Source organism: Actinia tenebrosa, unplaced genomic scaffold, assembly GCF_029948245.1.
Source record: "Actinia tenebrosa isolate PJP-AT-01 unplaced genomic scaffold, QUT_ActTen_1.0 PGA_scaffold1__47_contigs__length_23844297, whole genome shotgun sequence".
Lineage (NCBI taxonomy): Eukaryota > Metazoa > Cnidaria > Anthozoa > Actiniaria > Actiniidae > Actinia > Actinia tenebrosa.
The window spans coordinates 6424234-6441123 of record NW_028292578.1 but is presented as its reverse complement, the minus strand read 5'-3'; the positions used below and the strand labels follow the sequence as shown (position 1 = coordinate 6441123).

Genomic DNA, 16890 nt, shown 5'->3' with positions numbered 1-16890 from the left:
ACGACCACTTTCTCTAATTTCCGTTTTTTGTTTTCAATATTAACCCTAGAACACTGTAATCAAAATCCCTCGTAAGCGACCACCGTTGAAGTTTTCTTGAATTCTTTCTTTTCCGTTAGCGACTACTCCCACTGATCATGAGACTGTTGTAATGTTTTTTAATAAACACAATCTAAACGCCATTTATTTGCCCATGAAAGTATTGCGCGAAGCTTCTGCAAGATTTGAAATGTAAAACAGTATTCATTTCACCTTCAAGATTCGTCCGACAATCGCGGACTTCGTCAGGTTGAGTGACAAAAATCCTTGATATGCCTGTATAAATAGCTCAGATTGTGGACGTAGTCTTTGCGCTAAAATAAATAAATACTAATAATGCTTTACAATCCAAATTCCGCAGAAGTGCTAGTCTGACTTTTCAAAATATCTTTCAAAAATTGTTTTATAAACATAGAAAGTTCAGACAAACACGTCATGCGAATCAAAAGTGATTACAGCCGAAGGTGGTCGCTTACGAGAGTAATTTAATCTATAATTATAGGTAATTAATAATAGGTGATAGTGTTGGGGGGGGGGGGGGAAGGGTGGGGGAGGGGGTTAATTAAAGTGCTCCATCGTCTTCCATCGCCTCGCGAGGGGGTAGTGCAACAAGTAACACCTTGTCAAAGAGATAACTTTAAGATAACTGACGTGTCTATATGCATGTATTCTATTGGGACAGTTGGAATAACAGGTGACGAACAATGATAACCTGTTAGAAAAAAACCCGCTCTTATCCTAAAGATGGCAAATTTGACGGAAGATGTGTTAGCAAAAAATATACCATTCAAGTTGTCGGTTCTAACAGTTTGTCGATGGATTGCATTTTGTTAATTATCGATAAATTTGTTCGATCTTCTAATTAAAAAAAAAACATTTCTTGATTATCTGTTTATGTAGTATCGGAAAAATACGAAGCTTGTCTCATTTTATTCTCTTAATCATTCATTTTGATCTTCAACCTGTCCTATAGCAAGGAAAGTCAAGCAGCTATTGGCTGACCCAATTTAGTACCCGCCATTTATCTGAAAATTCATTTTACGAAAGACAAAAGGTGCAATCTTTGAACAAAGCCAGCCACCATGCTGTAGCAATGAAATCACCTGTAGCACGCTTCAATGCTCTTTACTAATTCTCCTTCAGTGGATTGATCGGAGAGCACCCGATGTTTCTCCGATATTTACCGACACTAAATTATTAAGTAAGTTAGCTTATGAATTAAAAATGTTATTCTTTGCTAGCTGAGTTCTAGTTGAATGGAGGATAGTCTTTGTACTGAAAATGACTTTCAAAATCTTTCATTGTATGTGATTTACCGTCGAATAGAAAGAGAACTAGGTTTCCCTAGTGCGTAACAAACTGAGGTAAGTTTTACAGGGGTAACTAACAACTTGATACTACTCTACAGCTAATTCAAATGCTCCATTAGTTTACCCTAAAAACTTCAAATTCCAGTGTAATGAGATCATTTTTATTGTCCGCATTAAATTTTCCTTAGTAACGTCAATAACTTAACTTAGCTGGAGTGTTGCTAATATGGCTACATAAGTTTTGTGATAAATTGACTACACACATTGATAAAACCAAAATACATTTGAATAAATCTAAGATTTTAAACTCTACCTGTATGTAATATCCTTAAAAAAATACGGCGTTTTAAAGCAACCAACTATTAAGTCCAGCGGTCTAGACTGTTGTAATCGTTATTATCCTTACGTTATTATCCTCAGTTCTATTGATCATTATATATGAATATAGTATAATTGAACGAATATCGTGATCAGATTGGCTTCTCGTAGATCGGGTTTGACTGGTTTTCACAATCGATAGAGGGAGATAGAGAGAGCCTGGACAGCAGTTTCTGTGATTTGTTCCTCTGGTTCTGCTTGAGATGATGATAATCTAGTTTCTAGTTGTTACAAGTATCGAAATCATAGGCGGAAGCAACTTCCTCGACTCAGCAGTCTTAAGGAAAACGATGCTACGATACTGTATTCTAGTTTAATATATGCGGACATTATATAAAGGTTATTACACTGCTAGTTGTGTATTACAGTGTGAAACCCGCACAAAGGAAAAGGAGAAACTTTCCTCGCTCTGACATCAGCAAAAAAAAAAAAATTTCAAAACCGGTTCACAGACCTTGTATTTCTATTGTTCTGTCGTAATACACGGGAAATTGAGTGTGTCGTACTGTATAATATTATACTGATGATGCTATTTGAATGAACGTTTTCTTTACACCAGCACAGTCGCTCATGCATGTCTACAAGGTATCACGGTTTGCAGGCTATGGCAACGAATAAGTCATGACAAAAGGCAAAGGTAACCATAAAACAATCATCTTTATATACTAACACGTATGTTTTATTCAACTAAATGTCCTGGTGTTTTGCTAATTTACAGAAGCAGGTAGGATACAGGTCTATGCTCGGGTGCGTCCCTTCACTGACAAAGAAAAGGATAAGAAAGAAACCAATGCTATAGCTTTACACCATGATCACTCTTTGGTAAGCACATTCATTTTTGATCCACGTTTGAATTAAATAATACTGACAGTAGTGTAAATGATTGATTTACTTGTCATTCAGATTCGAGTACTAGATCCGCGAAGAGAAACTAATTACTTCTTTGATGGTGTTTTTGGTCCAGAAGCGTCCAATTATGAGGTATCTCGTTATATGTAGCAATAAACATCGTCTTATATTCTATACTAAAATTATGGTCTAAAATGATCAAATAGGTGTACCTTAAAGTGGGACGACCTCTTGTGTATGCAGCTCTTAATGGTTACAAAGGAACACTGCTAACCTATGGGCAAACAGGCACAGGTAAGTTAAACATTCTTATTTAAATATTGAATATTTGAATATTCTGAAGAGGAAACAGCAGAACTAATACATTTTTACTGTAGGCAAGACCTATACCTTGCTATCAGAGGATGGAGTAACTACAAATGTCGTGAGTCACTGTTTCGAAAGAATACAGGATGATGCGATACACAGTTACAAGGTATGTAATGATAGCAACTGTTAGTGACAATCTTAAACTGAACAAGAGATTTATAAAGCTGAATTGAATTCTTTAGATCACGTGCTCCTTTCTTCAAGTTTACCAGGAGAAAGTTTACGACCTTCTTAACCCAAGGTTTACAGTTGAGCTCCCAGTGCGGGAACATCCCAAGAAAGGTAAAAAAATAACATCCAAACTTTACTTTGTACTGTATCCAGGTAACTCTAGCCTAATCTTTTTCTCTTAAATCAGGAGTTTACGTAGCCAATCTAACACAAAACGAAGTAAAATCAGCCGACGACGTACTGGCTTTACTTGAATATGGAAAAAGACAACTGGTAATGGCTGAGACCAAGATGGTTCGTCATTCCAGCAGGTAAATCAAGTACATGGTACATGGTACAAGTTGTGTCTGGTTAATAAGGAAGACAGTCTTAGTAAATCATGTGTATGGTACATGGTACAAGTTGTGTCTGGTTAATAAGGAAGACAGTCTTAGTAAATCATGTGCATGGTACATGGTACAAGTTGTGTCTGGTTAATAAGGAAGACAGTCTTAGTAAATCATGTGCATGGTACATGGTGCAAGTTGTGTCTGGTTAATAAGGAAGAGTGCGTATTTTTTGTTGCAGGTCCCATTCCATCATGCAACTTATCATTGAGAGAAGGCTCAAAGCGCACATTGCAATGGGTAAATATCAAAAATATGCACATAACCACGTATGGCAAATGACAACTCGGATCACATTGAGCTTATGGAGAGTCCGTTATTCTATTTTCAGAGCAAGCTTCTCGTGAAGATTTAGCGCCAACATCTCCCGAAAATGTACACGACTCAATTATGGCGGTGGACGAGACAATAAATAACCTTTTGAAGGAACTGAAACAAGAAAGAAAATCGCACCACAGGGTAGGTATCTCACCCTTGTATACTTATTCAAATACTGATCGTAAAGAGATTTAATTCCTTCATCATTATCCTTTTAGAGAGAAAGGGAGTGCCTAAAGGAGCTCATGGAAAAAGAGGTAATTTGATTCTGAAAGGAGAAGTGTTTATATCAGGAGCGAACGGCTAATAGAAAGTATTTTCCACATTTATAGCCGGGAAAACCTGGGCAGCAAGATTGTTGATTGACTTGCACCAGTCTACAGTCACACTTACTTTTAGCAATAAAGCATTTTATTTGATAATTAATAAGACATTTTCCTATTATCTCAAAGCTGGATGACAGCCATTCTTTTAAAGGGGATGTGATCGTAAAAGGGAAAATTAACCTGTAAGTATAGACAATGCAAGTCAGACTTTAAAGTAGTGATAGTTTGAATGAGTGTAGGAAATATATGATTCTGACTTTTGTTCCAGTTGTGATCTCGCGGGAAGTGAGCGTCTTACGAAGACCAAGGCCGAAGGAGTACGGTTGACAGAGGCTAAATATCTCAACACTTCATTATTAGAGCTAGGGTAAGATGAATCAATCAAGCACTCAACCGTATTTTAGATTACACTGCCTGATCTATGCCTAATTTTCTTTTTTTTTGCCATATCTAATAGGAATGTGATTCATGCTTTGGCTAGAGGAAAACAACGACACGTTCCCTACAGAAACTCAACACTTACACGTCTATTGCAAGACTGCCTTGGGGATAATGGAAAAACTAACTTTATCGTATGTATATTTTTTAAATATATTTTAGCTAGCTATTCTTATTAGCCATTCAGACTTACGACGTTAAAGATATTCTGCAACCCTTTTCTTAAAGGTATGCATTGCCCCGTCATTGAGTGAGGTCAACGAAACCAAATGCAGTTTAAACTTTGGACTTCGAGCAATGAGAATAATCAATGTCGCCCGGCTGAATGTAGAGGTAAAGTGTGAATCACATACAGCTGGCCTAGGCAAGACATAGTTTGACTAAGTTAATTTCTTTTGTTCGCCCTTTTAGATGGATTACAAAGTCTTAGCAGAAAGACTTGCAAAAAAACTTGAAGATCAAGGTGGGTTTTAATAGATGTGATCGACTTAAGTAATTTTTATTAAATGAGAATGAGACGACACATCACGAATCTATCATTTTTTAAATCCCATAGTCCACCTATTTTTATCACAAACTTAAAAGGAAATACTATAGATACAGTCTGAAAGCTAACTTTAAAATAAATGAATGAATGAATGAATAAACAAACAAATAAACAATAAAAACGAGCACATATGGTCAAGTACACGAACGTCTGCGTAGGAGGCTAATGGTCAAGGCGCATGTCTAAATAGTTAAGAATGTCATGTTCAGCATCCCACATGGAAAACAGAGTTTGGAAACTAGATGATTGTAACTCATAGGTAGTAATAGAAATACCTAGTAATAGGATGGGCAAACGATCACGACTATTAAGGGTTGGTAATTTTTGATAATAATTAAAATATTGTATATTTTACAGACCATAGACATAAACTTGAAAAACTTGAATACTTACGAGAAATCCAGCGACTTAACACAGCTGTCACATCATACGAAGAAAGCGAACATGTAGTCAACAGTGACGTAAGTAGTTATGCATGGTTTCATCAACTCTGTGAATCAATCAAAATACCAATAAAATATTGGTCGTTCTTAGATAACCTAGCAAACAAACTTAATCTTATGCATCCAGCAGCTTAACACTATTGCGTTGTAGCATCAAGACCATAAGTATCACACGCATGCGTCAAACCTTTGACCAATAGTCCGTTTCATAGTTCTTGAAAGGTAGCTGTACCTTTGCATCGAAGCGAGACATACGAATGAAAAAGAAGAAGAAAAAAGATCGAATTGGAATTTAAGAATTGATTTTTGAGGAGGGAGGAAAACCGGAGAAAAGCCCTCGAAGTACAGGAGAGAAACAACTCTACTCACATACATCGAGATCGGCAGGACTCGAACTCGGGGGCGGCGCAATTGCAGCGCACGTCACCCTTGCTTCCCTTTTGTTGTTACTTAAACAAAAGGTGAGAAATTCGGGATAAAATTCGGGATAAAATAGCATGTGCACTGAAAACGATTCTTAAAGTATGAACTGGCTTATTATTCATATGTTTCTTTCATTGCAAGCTCACCTTTCGTCTCATTTGATGCAAAGACACGGCTATCTTTCAAGATTGCCCCGAATATCTCGACCTGGGGTGGTTGCTTGGGGGCGGTGGGCGTAGCCCCAGTATCTTCAGTTTTTGTCCTTTTTATTTATGTATAATAATTGTCTAGCTTAGAATAATCCAATAGTAATTATGTCAATCTTATTTCTTATTATGTCTAATTTCTTTTATAGCTTCATAGTTTATCGTAAATTTATCTTGTGTGTATGTTATTGTAAATTAGATAGTTTTATCAATAGGAGAAGAGCCACCTCGTGGATTCTATTGATTAAACCATTATTATTATTATTATTATTATTAGATGGCGCATGGAACTGTGAGAGGGAGTATCAACCGATTTTATTTGACTTTTTTTAATTTCAGACTGATACTCTAGTGTCTGTGATCCAAAATCTTTCAAAGAGCGTACAGCGTGAAAAAGAAGCAAAACATAGTTTGCAGTCGGAGTTAACGTGTTTAAAGCAAAAGGTATCCAACTCTCCCACAGTCACTGCTCCAGATATAGAGGCCCTATTCCTTGCCGAGTTGATGTCCATGCAACTCCTTAATCATGTATATCAAAGCGAGGCAGTATTTAAGGCAGTATCTCAAAGCGACCTCCCATCTAAGGTCAGGGATTATATGACATCCACCTGTTCCCAAGAGAATATACTCCTTAATACGGGATACATGCTGCAACTCCTGGAGTCATGCCTTGGATTTGAAGAACAGGAAGATTATGCTTCCAAACTAAACTCAAAAGGTACGAAAGCAATTCCTAAAAATGGTGTTTTACATTTTATTTCTTCCACTTTAATTCAGATTATTCATGGGACCTTTGGGTCGAACTTTTTCTGGCATAATGTTTTCTTCTTTCATTCTTTGTTGTGAAGTAACTTTATCAAACAATTTTTTTCATATACTTGAAAAAAACTTAAGACGTTGTCCCAACTTTTTTAGACTATAGACCAAAGATTACAAAAGCCGAGCAACCAGGAGATGTCCCTGATAAAGGTGACCAATCCCCAACCAAAAGACAAAGCAGATACGTTCAAAACATGACGGGTGGTCTTAAGAAAATGTTCGGTTTACTGGTTGGCAATAAAGACATCGCAAAGACAGATAATTGTAATACAAAATCTGAACATGGTGAAGTGTCAGGAGCAGGAGATAAGTCACAAGAAATGACTGCGAGCGAAACCAATCCATGTTGTCTCGTGGATACAAAGCAAACTATGTCCAAATTAGTGCATACGAAAGAAAGAGTGGAGAAACATGTTGCAAATCTTCTATTGACAGCATTCGGAGAACAGTTAATTTGTAGTCAAGGTAAGCCCTATCCTGCGTAGACCAAATGTTACGGTTTATGTAATACTAAACAAATGATCAACATTGTCTAATAATAGGTAATTCACCGCAGTGGGGTGTCCTTGGCAGGAAACTCAGCGAACTTATCATGTTCAAACGGAACAACATAATCGGTAAGTTAACCGTAGACAAGTAACACGAATTATCATCCATTCCTCACTGAAACAAATCCACTTTACCAATAGTCTAACATTTAAAGGTCTAAATTCAAACAGGTATTAAAGACACCGAAATGTGGTCAAACTACGAGAACATTGCAAATATTCTAGAAAGCTGTTTCAAATACGTACTGATTGACAAAGCCCTACTAGCGTCGATGGTAGTCATTGAGCACATGGATGGTCGAGCCTTGGCGCATAAACATCTCAATCGCCTACCTTCACCAGGACGAACCCTTCAAGAAGACAGAATCGATGTCCAAAAAAACCTTGCAAAAGAAATAAGTAGCGGGCATACGAACGTAAAACAGGGTGCAAAAGCTCAAGGAATCTACGATGCGCAGGACACCAAAGAAAACCCAGGAAAAGGTATGGACGAGAAAGCATCTCCAAGTAAACAAAAGATTGGCACAACGAGCTCTGAGGCAACCATCGAGCAGGAGATAAACGAAGTATTTGATGATACATCAAGGTTAGAAACTGAACTTTTCGCAACCATGGAAGAAAAAGCAAGACTTGAAGATGAACTTATTGTCATGAAAGACTACGTCAATAAGCTTAGGTCCAACATGTTTCACCTCAAGATTGAACGAGCTAATCTTGAAAGCGATTTAAAAAGAACCGCAAAGAGCTTTGATACTTTGTCAGACCCCGCTAGCATTATCCCACAAAAAGAGCACTTTAACAACGCTCAAAGTATCGTGGAGGATTACAGAGGTTTAAAAATAGGGGAACTTTCCGATGTGACGGAAGCTTCATACGAAAGTACTAGCGGAGGAGAAAGTGAAAATGGCTCGCACGTTTCCGAACGTACTGAACAAGGTTCTCAAGTTTTAAAGAACTGCCTAGCAAGTATGACAGAAATGTATTCATTGATGCCCAATCCAGATGATGACACATTAACTGAAGGAGACGATTCCGATGGTAAAGGAAATGCAAGCTTATCTGAAAACGACATAGATGATAGTGATGAGGAAGACATAATTATCACAAAAATAGCACGTGAAATGCAAGACTTCCATGCTCCTTCTTTAAGTAAAGACAAAACTAAGGACACTGTCGGTTTATCCGATGAAGAAAGAGAGCAAGAGGGCTCGAAACTGGATAGCAGTAGCACTAAAACTATAAAAAAACAAGCCATTTTGTTAAAGAATCCACTGGAAATTCAAAAGTCAAATAAGTCATCGAAAATTTTGCAAATTGCATATGAAGATCTTGAAGATGAGCTTTATCATGTAAGAGGTCAACTAAGCAAAGCTCAACAAATCATTCTGAATCTGGAATCTCAGCTCATTGAAGAAAAAGGCAACTGGGAACAGATAAGAAAACTGTATCTAGAGAATAAAGACAAGAATGATGTACTAGAAGGGAAAGTGGCTATTCTAAGGGAAGAGCTTGAGAAATCTTTAAGAGAAAACACATTTTTAAAAGATTATCATAAAGTGGAAGTCGTAGAAGAAGGTCAAAACAAAGCCTTTAGCAATTCAACGAAATCACCCCTCAAGTCTCCTTCAAGAAGAAAAGTTTTTGATCTGAGAAGTATTCCTTCCATCCAAAACAGCAATCGGGAAATGCAAATCATCAAATTGTTGGAGGAAAACACGGAACTGAAGACAAGAAACGAAAAATTGTCTGAAGAAAAAATGTTGGCAGAGCACCATTCAAGAGAAAAAGAATCCAAAGTAAAAGACATGGAAGAAAGAATACGTCATATTGAAGAAGGAAAAAGATCCTTACAAGAGCAAATTGAGACCCTTCAAAGGAGAAAAGCAAAACTAGGCAATGAATTATTAGAACGAAGGGAAGAATCTTTCATCAGCTCTACGGAACTGGATCTTTACAGCAAAGAATCTGAAAGACTTGAAAAGGAGCTTGCAATGGAACGTAACATGGTAGCAAAACTGCGACAGGACAACAGCAGGCTTGCGCAAGATTTAGAGAGAATAGAGTCAGAACTGTGTAGCTGGAAAATAAAAGAGAAAAGTGCTGGTCGAAAAGAAGACCAGGAAAGTGTATCGGTAAACGAGGGATTACAGATGGTCTTCATAGATGATTGTTGTAGCGAGGAAGAAAAAGAAGAAATAAACAAACTGATTGATTCACATAAAGATAATAAAGATGGTAAAACGGTTATTACTCTACAAAAGGAAATAAACTCTATGGCAGAATATCACGAAGCGCTAGAAAAAGAATACAACGAAATTATAAACGAAGCAGAAAAGTTGAGATGTGACTGCCAAGCAAAAACAGAACATATAAAATCTCTCGAACATGACAATGAACATCTACGAAGACAAATGATGAACACTTCTAAGATCACTGCTGAACCGCCAAAAACCATCCTAAGTCGCCTTCATCTCAGAACATCTCCGATCAAAACCAAAAAAGAAGACTTTGATGTTCACGAGAGATATGAAGAAAGTGCCCGCGAACGAAACTACAAAAACACCGAGGATCTAATGAACACCGTTAAACAAGAAAACAGTGAACTGCGCCAAAAGATTAGGAATAGTGAACAGAAGATTGCTATTTACGAAGCAGACTTGGAAAAAGCAATGTTGAAAATAAAACAGCTACAGGAATATCGTATCAGTCGATGTCTAGAGGTGAGAGACACAGATCCGAACTGTAAATTGAAAGAAAGTAATGATCTAGAGAATTATTCAAGTATCTCTGCTGAAATGATGCTGTCAAAGGCTAATAAAGAAATAGAAAGGCTACAAGAACAACTTTTAGACAAGGATGCTGAAAATGGGCTTCTTCATGATGAACTTCATTTAATCCGTTTGAGGAAGGACGAGCTAGATAAGGCTTTAGATGAAGCACGAGAGGCAAGAACAGAGCTACAAGAAAAGATGGAAGAAATGGGCAAGTGTACGCATTTTGAGGATACTGTAAAAGAGTTAACAGAGAAAAACCAACAACTGGAGAAAAAACTACGACAAAGCGAGGAAACGACGCTATCTGCAGTTAAGAAACAAGAAAAACAAAACGAAGCTTTAAGAAAACTAGAGGAAGAATTGGTTTGTGTTTCAGGAGAAAAACTTAAGTCTGAGTTTGAGATGAGAAATGTTGTAATTGACATGGAAAAGACACGAAATGGCCTGGAACAAAGCAAGCAGGAACTAAAATTGCTACAAATTGAGCTCAATGAAAAAATTGAGCGATCAGCCAATCTTGAGATTCAGCTTTTGGAGCTCAAATGTTCTAATGAGTGTATGAAAAGTGAAATCGACCAGTTGAATGAAAAGACAAGGCTTGAGAACCATCAAAACCAAGAACAACACATTTGTAAAGAAACGATGGAAAAAAGATTGCAGGAAACTTTTGTGGCGAACAATCAGCTACAAAGCGAGCTTCATAAGATTTTTGAAGAAAACAAATATTTAAATGAAAAACTCTGTAAGGCCCAAGAATGGAAAGAGAATGCTGAAGAACAACTGAATCAGGTAACTTCCGAAAAGAAACAATTGGAAGGAAAAGTGAAGAAACTAGATGACACTAAACGTAAAATGGAAGAAGAATTGAAACGCCTACGAGAAAATACAAACATTTTACAAGGTGATTTAGGCAAGATTGAAAAACAGCAAGAAGAAACAAACAAGAAGTGTTCTATTCTAGAAAAGGAGATCAAACGCAAGACAAAAGAATTGGAAGGCAAGACGCGGGATATTCGCCGGTTAAGGAAAGAACTCAGTAGCATTAAAGAAGAAAGGAACTTGGTCCAAAGCGAATCGACTGCCAGTCACTGCGAGCCTTCAAATGAAGTCAAGAAAATTAAAGCAAAAGCAGTAGAAGAAGAAGAAGAAGAAGAAGAAGAAAAAGAGGAACTTGTAAATAAACAGTTTGGAGCTGCTTATAGAAAAATAGACTGTAGCAACCAGCAGGTTGGAAGTGAAAATCAAATGAGCAATACCAAAAACGTAGCATTTTTGACAAAAGATAAGGACAGTGTTACAAATACAGCAGAATATAACGAAATTGGTTGGGATTTTGAAAATGACACAGTGGTACAAGACACGATAAAGAGTCAAGATAGGAGTTTAACGATGACCCCAGAAAATGAAAAGCATATTGAAAATCAACCACAGACTAAACAAGATTTGAGTGATGAAGTTGGATGGGATTTGAATGATTCTTACTGGCAGGAAAACAGTTTCCAGGGTAGCTCTGAGAATTCAAACACTGATATTTGCACGCAAAAAAACGAAAATCGTGATGAAGCCACACAGCCTTCGAGTATGACGTTATCTGAAAATAAAAATAAATCCGACATTTATCAAATGCAGCAACAGGATGAAGAGATGGCAGCCATCAGTGCAAAGGCATCAGTCACACAAATTAGTAAAGAAAAGCTTTTACTAGAGAGTGAAACAGCACGTCTTCTTGAAAGTAAAACTTCTCACCTCACCAAAACCCAAATGAGCTTAGAGCAATCATTATCTAAGGCACTTGGAGAAAATAAGCGATTGCTTGATAAGCTCAATGATTCTCGCGTCATTCTGGAAAGAATAAAATCTCGAGTTTCAAAGCTAGAGGAACAGAACGATTGTAGCTTAAGTTTGAATCGCAGTGAAGCAGAAACTCAGACGACCAAGATGGCTGAATTCCTAACAAAAGAAACTCAAATCGGAGAATTAACTATAATCGAAAATGATAATGAAGTAGTAGTTCCAGTAATGGAAGACAAGGAAAATGAAATATCTGAGGTCAACACTTCAAGTTCAAAAGCCATATTGTATTTGACTCGTGAAAAGAAACAAGTTGCAAAAGAACTTGAAATAACGAAACGAAGTCATGAAGAAGCAAAGAAAGAACTGCAGGAGAAGGAGAAATACAGTCTCGAGTTGAAACAAGAGTTAAAGACACTGCGACTTTCGCAAGAAGAGGAAAAGCAGAGTTTATTGAAAGAATTAGAAATGACGAGAGGAGATTATAATACGATAAAAAGAAAACTCAAAGAACAAGAGGAGTATAAGGCGTCCAGTGAGGAGCTAAAAGAAAAACAAATACAGGCGGAGAGACTAATCATTGAGCTAGAGAAGGATTTAGTGCGACAGACAGAAGAAAAAGCAATACTCAAAGGTAAACTGTCTGACTGCCAAAACAAGCTGAAAGAACTAGAGATACTTGAACAGGAGTTGCGATCACTCAGAAACGAAAACAAACAGATGAGCACCGTGCAAGAGGCAATGGGACAGCAGATTGAGCATTTCAGGAAAGAAAACCAGGAACTTTTGGAGCGAGTTCAAAAACGGAAACAATCCTGGAACATGAGCAGACAACGGAGAAAAGTAGCCGGGAGGAAAAAGGAAGCAGGTTTTTCTGTAGGAATAGGAAGAAAAACGAAATGTATGACTTTGAAAGAAAAACATACAAAAAGTATGCAAAACAGAAAAAACACCGCTTCGTCTGAATCCAGAAGCTCAGAAGAAAGTGATGATTATCAGGACGAAAATGATCACAACGCTCATGAAAATACTATGAAACAACTCGAAGATAGCAGAACCGATAACATGCAAAACAAGGATGATAAAAACGAGATTTTAGATGAAAATGAAACAAGAAGATCAACAAGGAAAGAGTTAGACACGAAGTCTCATGACAATGAACGTGATAATGAAATGCATAATCCACCAGAAGCACTTGTCGCAACTACTTCAGATGACATACCCACCACAAATGATACTGAGCAAACATCAGCAGATGACACAATTATAGTCAGCGGGCAAGATCTTAAAAGCGACGAAGAAGCAGAAGAAGAAGCTAACATTGAATTAAAACTATCAAAGATTCTGAAAGAGCGACAAATGATGGAAGAAGAAATGCAAACACTTTTACAAGAAATGAACAACCTCAAGGCAAGATTCGCTACGAGACAGTTGGAAAACAACTCGCATGAAAAGGATGACCATGACGAGCTTAGAACACAACTAGAACATTTACAAAGCGAAAAAAACGAAATACAGGAGCAAGTGGTGACACTAAAAACAATTAACACAAAGCTCGAGGTTGAGCTTTCGGACGCCTTGGATGTAAAACTAGCCATGGAGGCAGAAATAACGAGAATGAGAACAGCCCGCCAAAAAGACCATGAAAAAGCTGAAAACCTGAATGAGAATAACAAGAAACTCGAAAGTATGCTTGCTATTGTAATGGAGGAAAATTCCACTTTATATCAAGATGTGTCGGCACTACGTGAAAAAAATCAGGTACTTAAAAGCTACAACATAAGAGAAATAGTAGATGGCAGTACTCAAGTATCACCAAGAACGACCGAAGACGAAGCTGACAGTAACAGCACATCTCCTACACAGAAAAAATCCCCAGAGAGCGCAAAATATGAGAATAAAACAAACACTTCTTATTCCAAAGCTCTTCTTGAATTGCCGATCAAATCAGTGGGTTATTTGATGAAGTATCGATGTCAAAACACTACGGAAGGTGCAGTTAAACCGTTATCAGCTTCGAGCCCTGACACTTTCGGAAAAGTAGACAGTGGTGTAGAAAACACAACTGACGACAATTGTATTACATCGTGCGAATCTAAACACATACTTTCTGAGGAAATAAACCAAGAACAGAGAAATTTCAAGGATCAAGATCGCGTGGCAAAAAATCCTGAAAGCGCTGGTGACAAGACGATGTGCAGTCAGTGTCGTACACATGATTGTCAGTGTAGAAGTAGCACCAAGGGAGTGCAACGTTTTGACGTAATTCAAAAGGCACGAAATACTGGTTCCAATGAAAACCCTACTTTTGAGTCACTGTGTAATGATCATGATTTGACAAGCGGTGACGTGTTAACTGATAGCTCTTTTGCCTCGGTCACTGATTTTGAAGACATAAGTTTTTCTTCTGATTGGGTTTCGGCTGAGGACTTACGCCCTGGGCATTCTACATCCAAAGGACATCGAGGAATAAACAAAATGCACAGAGAAATGGCTGAAATCAAATGTACAAATACAATTCTTGAGAATGAACTGACTATCATGAAAAATAGAAATTCTGATTTTCAAGCACAGTTGCAAAAACTCGCCGGGAAGAATAACTCTCTAAAGCAAAAGATATGCGACCGCTCGCTGGCTATCAAGAAAGCCGAAAGAGAAATGACTGCGTTAACCGAAGAGAAAATGAGATTAGAAGTACAAGTATCTGCATCAAAGGAAGAAATAAATAGACTTGAGCGCGACAGAGGTAAACTCGAAAGAAGTCTTTCCAACTCAAAGGCTGAGAACAAGCGTTTAAAGAACGATTTAGCGATGGCTAGGGCTGAAAGCTATAAAACAAAGAAAACTTTAGTAAACTTGGAAGCCGATTACAAAAAATTACAAACAGAATTTGAGGATACGCGGGATCAATTAACAAGTATCACGCAACTTCCGGTACACAAGAACACAACTGGCTTATCAACGGATAAGCAGCATTTACGTGATTCTTCCATGTCGTACCTGGAATGTGTGATGGCGCCTCATGATACTGGAGAATGTATTGCAAATGCTGGGGTTTCTCTTCCACATCTAACGACTTCGAAAAGTGCAAGTGTAAGGAGAGTGTCAAGCGATCAAACATTCAATCCATCTTCGGTAAGTAGCAGATATACTCCACACACAAATGTTTATTCAATTCTTTGACTGTTGTAATTGCTGATATTTTCTGTTACATATCAGGAGCCGAAAAAATCGCTTGAAAACTTTCATCTACAGGAAAGAAAGTTTCAACGTCAATGTAAATCTCAAATGTTCCCTACAGCTAAAGGTATTTATGGTCAGAAATATACGTTCGGAATCTTTTACCCCGGACATTAGCTAGTTTGGCTAGAAACACATATTATATACTTATTTCAATAAAGTTAGCCACCAAAAACCTAGAAAGATGTGATCGGAAATGTTTCAAACACATATATCCAACAAATAAAGCGTTTGACACAAACTGCATCTGTTGAGGATGCTCAGAGGAGGTGAACTCGTAACTGGTAGAAGATCTCAAGTCCATCAACAGTTATCAAGCGGTTGAAACATGTAAAATGTATCTATCCATAATCCTTGTCGGTCTCAGCTCTGTAGCTTTTCAGGTGACTAACTTTATTGAAGTAAGTGTATACGCATCTTATCATTACTGTATTCAAAAGCCATTATTATATCCGTGAAACAGATATAACGGCTAATGAATTGCAGCTATTTTGTCGAAATACGTAGTGGAAATTACTGGAGCAGACCATTGGGAACAGAAGAAATAGAGTGCACGCACTAAAACCATGAGCATTAAATAGTACTAATTAGTACTATTTCATACAGAATCCTTTGTTTTCTATTGTTTGATTATCACTATTTAGTGCTAAAAATTAGTATTTGTTTCACGGGATTTAGTGTGAGCACACTATCTCTGCACGTCTTTGTTTGGTTCATGCCGAGTAAATTCTACAACTAAATAGTTTATAACTAAATACTAAGTCCTAAATAGCTGGTAATAATTGTTTCACGGAAATATGGTGTGCACTCTATCACTGCTTGACATGCAAATTATGTTCCATCATAGAAGAGACTAACTAGCACTAGGGAGGTGGAAGGGAACATCTACCTGCTAAGACTTACTTTTACATAGACTTGCCCAAAAAGTCACCGTTTTTAATTCCAGGAGAGAAGATAATTTTTTTGTGTCTATAATTACAAAAAAATATTTAGTTTGTACAACATAATATGATATAATTACAAATGAGTTGACCATATATCGTTCATATCATCGTAAAAAATATCATTCGTCAAAGAATATTCAGCTAACCTATATGTTATTATTACTTCCATTATCACGTGCGCAGAGCCCACATCTTTGACACAGTCTGACGATTCCGAGTCCTCCCGTTCCGAAACAAATCTAAGACTGGAGAATCAAATGTCTTACAGCAGCAATCTTAGTTTTTCAGACGACAGGGACCGAGACAGCAGCTCCCATAGCGATGAAGTAGTAAGCTGTGAACATGATGACAAGAAGGTGCCCCAAAGTGGCATTAAAAAAATGTTCAAGAGATTTTCAAAGTCTAAGAAGACTAACAAATCATTTTCCAGTTGATCATCCAAATGAGGACGTTTTTCAATATCAATTGCTGGTTTTCAATCATTTCCAAAAGAATGTAATTACAAAAGACAAGGAGGCCATGTTGGTTGATATAACAAAAGAGACTAATGACGAATCTTTTGTTAAATTCC

The 16890-nt window shown here is 37.4% G+C and overlaps 1 protein-coding gene across 2 annotated transcripts; it reads left to right on the top strand.

Moving 5' to 3' along the window:
- The first annotated feature begins 622 nt into the window (after window positions 1-622).
- Window positions 623-16830, top strand: LOC116304518 (uncharacterized). Of its 2 annotated transcripts, XM_031714259.2 has the most exons (23): window positions 623-1403; window positions 2287-2364; window positions 2446-2549; window positions 2631-2708; window positions 2783-2870; window positions 2954-3051; window positions 3128-3227; window positions 3304-3427; window positions 3684-3742; window positions 3834-3961; window positions 4039-4077; window positions 4273-4328; window positions 4415-4513; window positions 4604-4718; window positions 4813-4917; window positions 4996-5047; window positions 5489-5592; window positions 6543-6921; window positions 7119-7487; window positions 7565-7639; window positions 7742-15270; window positions 15355-15442; window positions 16503-16830. In XM_031714259.2, the coding sequence occupies exons 2-23, from the start codon at window positions 2349-2351 to the stop codon at window positions 16751-16753; spliced, it is 10056 nt and encodes a 3351-aa protein (XP_031570119.2). In that variant the 5' UTR covers window positions 623-1403; window positions 2287-2348; the 3' UTR covers window positions 16754-16830. The 2 variants fall into 2 exon arrangements, with proteins under 2 accessions (XP_031570119.2, XP_031570120.2); XM_031714260.2 differs by lacking the exon at window positions 623-1403 and having other exon boundaries at window positions 2250-2364.
- Window positions 16831-16890: the final 60 nt, after the last annotated feature.

Bases quoted from the DNA above. Each gene is read 5' to 3' on its own strand.
- LOC116304518 (XM_031714259.2), top strand. The intron at 3,052-3,127 runs GTATGTAATGAT...TGAATTCTTTAG, and splicing joins ATGCGATACACAGTTACAAG to ATCACGTGCTCCTTTCTTCA. The intron at 15,443-16,502 runs GTATTTATGGTC...TCACGTGCGCAG, and splicing joins AATGTTCCCTACAGCTAAAG to AGCCCACATCTTTGACACAG.